We start from the raw sequence: 4,191 nt of genomic DNA, 5'->3' as shown, positions 1-4,191 counted from the left end.
GCGGCGCGTCGTGGGATTCGCGAAGGGCCTCGGCGCGTAATTCCCTCAGCAATACCAGCTTCCACCGGTCCAAATCCTCAACTATGTCCGAAATCACCGGTCGCGGTCGCAAAAAGTATAGCTGCCGATCAACTATTTTCCAATGAGCAAACCGCTTCGGGTCATTCGCTACCTCCCTATACCGCCTGCGATACCACTCGTCACTGGTACCCTCACACTCTTCGATCTCAATTGCGGCGTTTACTCTTCCGCCTTCCGCGCCTTCATACATCCGCGACAAGGCATCGGGCACGTGGTGTAGGGCTCCCTTGCGGTACTCCACTGTGTAATCGTACTCTAAGGGCCAATTTCACCAACCACAGTTAGCTTAACCGTCGGTTAAAGTTAACAGGGCGGCCAACTTATCATACTACCTCATGATACCTTAACCTCATATTTCAGTTCAGTGGATTATCATCTCACCCGAGGACGCTTGAAAGATCCCCCCTTCAGTGGGTTATCAGCTAAATACACACCGGAAAAAGTTAAAGGTTTTATTATATAAATATCAAAAAATAGTTTTATGATATTGTTAGAAAAAATAGAAAACAATAACTTTTATTTACAGAATAAAAAAGATGCAACGTCAAAAAAATTTTAGTGACGCAGAAAAGAAAAGTTTAATAAATTTCATATTTTTACAACGCGATGTAATAGAGAATAAAGAAAGTGACCGTTTAATAATGGTACAAAAAGATAAAGCATGGGCTGATATTACTGCACAGTATAATGTAAATGCAACAATTCCTCGATCAGAAAAATCTTTACGTAACTGTTGGGATAATATGAAGAAAGCAGCAAGGAAGTATTGTGCAGCTATAAAACGTGAAAGTTATAAGACAGGTATTAATTTTTATAAGAATATGATGAAATATTATCGATATGCGCACTTGCACCAGCGCTAATTATTGAGTCAATGTATTTATTAAATACATGTTTATTGTTTCACAACTAATCCAAGCAATCAATTCATTTAACACATAAATGCGGAACAATTTGTAATAGCAATACAGGCAATACAGATCTTATCACACAGAATAGCAGAGAACAAAATGCGAAGATAAACATAAACATACATGTAATATAGTCAATTCCATGGTAACACATTTTAGCAGTATTATTTAATATTGATACATATATTGAATCGAAACTAATTCTAGGAATCGAGATCACCATTTCATAATTTCTAACAGAATATAAATAAAATAATATTTTATACATTATTATTACATTTGTAGGTGGAGGAGTAGCAAATGTTACACAAAATATTTTATTAGAGCGTGTAACTGAAGTGATGGGTGAGACATCAACATATGGATTGATGAATCCTTTTGATTCTGATGCGATAGACAAAGAAAATACAAATATTGAAATTCTGGACGACGATGATGATTCAAATGAAAATGATCCAAATGAAGTATTTTCAGTTAGTTACATATTTTTTGTTATTGTACTATTTAGAATGTTACATTAGGTTGTTCTGCTTAATAAGGAATATTAATTTTACAAAGATTAAATTTTTTTTTGTAGTATCTAATGGAAAACGAAAACATTACAGACTGGAAGTCTTGGGATCCAAATAAATTAAAATCAGAAATAAGTCCTCCGTTGAAAGATAAAAATAATACACAGGCATCATCGTCAAATACACAGGCGTCATCGTCAGATAGTACATATAAGAAAAGAAAAACCACTCAATATTCAAAGAAAACATTAGATGAGGTAAAGACTGATTTAGCAGATACTCTGAAAGTAAATGTGGAAGAGAAGAAGGAGTATGAGATAGAATTGTTGAAAGCTCAATTAGACAAAGAAAAGCTTAAAATCGAATTATTAAAAGTATTAATCGAAAAAGAAAAAGAGGGAAATACAAATAAAATTTTTAAAATCTAAGTCAAACATTACAAATATAATTTTGCAATATTAATATGTTTTGTTAGGTTAGATTGTTAACATTAAATCAATGTTCTTTTTATTTTTATTTACATTCAAAGACTTAAAATACGTAAGCATATTCATATTTAAAGATTATTTTAAGATGCATTCATAGCGTTTTAAAAGTAAATCAATAATTTAAAGATTATTTCATTTATATTAATAAAAAATAAAAAAATAAATCTTGTGCCAAAATAAATTAAAACATGCGATATTTAAAGGGTTTTGTATTTATTAAATGATAGAAAAAGGAAACTTTTATTATCTGTTGCTAGAAATACATGTGATATTAATGTTCTGAATGTTACAGATATATTAATTTTATTTAGTTTTACAAATTTTATATATATGAATTGTATACACACATGAATATATAAGTAGTAAAAGATTTTTCTAATGAGAATAAATACAAAATATAAAGATATACGCTTATTTATTTCATAAAAATAGGTACAAGAGTATTAGTGGATATATTATTTTATACTATATTTTATGTATTATGTATACAATACAAACTGTACATGCAACTGTAAGTACAAAATGTATAAAAGTTTGTAAAATAAAATTTTCATGAATTATATTAAACTTACTTATCATTGAAAGTCTAATTAATAAGTTTTCATTAAATAAAAATGTTTGCCTCATATCAATGTAAATACATATTAATAATCGATTTTGCATATCCTTGCCATTCTTCACACACCTATCATGTTGTCTTGTAACGTCTTTCTTACGTGCTCAAAAAATTAATCTATTATAAAAAAAGTTTATTATGTAGTATTACAGTATATTCTTTTGACTAATGATTGTCACCATTACCTTTCAAAATATTTCACTATTGTACGTCACACATCAGTGACATTTCTGTTACTCTTATTTATGTCTTGCATTAAAACAATAGCATTATTATATGCTTCGGGATTAGTTATAATTTCCTCTTTATCGTGTTGAATAATGTTGTGTAACACTGCTGTTGCAACAATAACAAGAAGCATTTTCTCAGGTGTGCGAAAACGTGCTCCAACAGATAAAATTGGAAATGTCCTCTTCCATATACCGAAGAAACGTTCGATTTTTGAACGCGTTCTGATTTGAGATTCATTATAGAAATGCTCTGCAGCTGTTGTCGGAGATTGTAATGGACACACAATATACGATATGTTTGGATATCCAGAATCTGCTATAAGTACACTGTCACCAAATGTGCCTGTTTCAAATAAACTTTTTATTCGTGAATGATTGAAAATAGTGGAATCATGTGTAGATCCTGGCCATCGTGCCACAATATCTATAATTTCCAATTTAGTATTAACGATAACTTGTACATTAAAGGAAAACCAGCCTTTTCTATTTAGATATAATTCACTTTCTTTATACCTGTATTAGAGAAGGTTATTATGTAAAAAATGTGTATATATATGTATATATATTTAAATTCTACTCACTATATGATTGTATTTTTATGTGAGTGCAATCCATACAGCCAATAGCGCGAATAAATTTGGCAGTTTGATAAAATTCCTCCTCATTTTGACGAATTTCTTCAGGTAATAACGGAAGTTTTATTAACTCCTGTCTTAACGTAGCAATAGCACAAGATGCACGATAAACAATCCTTTGAGTACTAGATGTACTAATGCCACAGAAATCTCCAATAATTTGCAAGAAAGATCCTGTTGCGTAGAAACGTAGGGCAACTAATAACTGTATGATAGGTGGAATAGCATCATTACTGTTAAAAAACAGACAAATTAAAATATTATAGGAAAAAAATTATGTTTATATTTATTAATGTATTATACACAATTTTACTACTATTAATTATAAACATATACATACATATATATAATTCTGTACAATACATACCAATCAGTATTTTGCCGAATTTGGTTTTCTATTCTTTTTAACAATATCATAAAACTATTTTTTGATATTCTAAATCTGTTTTTAAAGTCAACTTCGTCTAATACTTCTATATAATTTATACGTGGTTTTATTTTACGTGGCCTTCGATAGTTCGTTGGTAAATTGTGATCAGCGAATTCGTCAAAAAATATAAAATTTAAAATGTCATTCATTGTATTTAACTTTAACTTTTTCCGATGTGTATTTAAGCTGATAACCCACTGAAGGGGGATTTTTCGAGCGTCCTCGGGTGAGGATTATTTATGGTGCCTTAATACCTCCGGGTAATTGGCACATCGGAACTAATAACCC

At 30.4% G+C, this 4,191-nt stretch overlaps 3 protein-coding genes across 3 annotated transcripts; 1 reads left to right on the top strand and 2 right to left on the bottom strand.

The window, feature by feature from the left end:
* The first annotated feature begins 346 nt into the window (after positions 1 to 346).
* Positions 347 to 2,044, top strand: LOC112464918. The gene is made up of 4 exons (XM_025032213.1): positions 347 to 530; positions 608 to 882; positions 1,278 to 1,465; positions 1,570 to 2,044. Exons 2-4 carry the CDS (start codon positions 618 to 620, stop codon positions 1,930 to 1,932), a joined length of 816 nt encoding a protein of 271 aa, XP_024887981.1. The 5' UTR covers positions 347 to 530; positions 608 to 617; the 3' UTR covers positions 1,933 to 2,044.
* Positions 2,045 to 2,418: 374 nt separating this feature from the next.
* LOC112464915 (putative nuclease HARBI1) lies at positions 2,419 to 3,347 on the bottom strand (the record flags this gene model as incomplete). The annotated part of the gene is made up of 2 exons (XM_025032211.1): positions 2,419 to 2,725; positions 2,794 to 3,347. A coding segment is annotated over one exon (528 nt), but the record flags the coding sequence as incomplete, so codon positions are not given.
* A 34-nt stretch (positions 3,348 to 3,381) lies between these two features.
* On the bottom strand, positions 3,382 to 4,185 carry LOC112464916 (putative nuclease HARBI1). The gene is made up of 2 exons (XM_025032212.1): positions 3,841 to 4,185; positions 3,382 to 3,706 (listed from the first exon to the last, which is right to left on the bottom strand). Exons 1-2 carry the CDS (start codon positions 4,050 to 4,052, stop codon positions 3,412 to 3,414), a joined length of 507 nt encoding a protein of 168 aa, XP_024887980.1. The 5' UTR covers positions 4,053 to 4,185; the 3' UTR covers positions 3,382 to 3,411.
* Positions 4,186 to 4,191: the final 6 nt, after the last annotated feature.

The sequence above is a fragment of the Temnothorax curvispinosus genome, unplaced genomic scaffold, assembly GCF_003070985.1.
Source record: "Temnothorax curvispinosus isolate PA1 unplaced genomic scaffold, ASM307098v1 QBEX01014719.1, whole genome shotgun sequence".
In the NCBI taxonomy this organism is placed as follows: domain Eukaryota; kingdom Metazoa; phylum Arthropoda; class Insecta; order Hymenoptera; family Formicidae; genus Temnothorax; species Temnothorax curvispinosus.
The sequence above is the reverse complement of the archived record's forward strand: the minus strand, read 5'-3'. Positions and strand labels throughout refer to the sequence as shown.

Bases quoted from the DNA above. Each gene is read 5' to 3' on its own strand.
- LOC112464916 (XM_025032212.1), bottom strand. From the start codon at position 4,052: ATGAATGACATTTTAAATTTTATATTTTTTGACGAATTCGCTGATCAC. The intron at 3,707-3,840 runs GTATGTATTGTA...GTTTTTTAACAG, and splicing joins ATTCGGCAAAATACTGATTG to TAATGATGCTATTCCACCTA.
- LOC112464918 (XM_025032213.1), top strand. From the start codon at position 618: ATGCAACGTCAAAAAAATTTTAGTGACGCAGAAAAGAAAAGTTTAATA. The intron at 883-1,277 runs GTATTAATTTTT...TTACATTTGTAG, and splicing joins ACGTGAAAGTTATAAGACAG to GTGGAGGAGTAGCAAATGTT. The intron at 1,466-1,569 runs GTTAGTTACATA...TTTTTTTTGTAG, and splicing joins ATCCAAATGAAGTATTTTCA to TATCTAATGGAAAACGAAAA.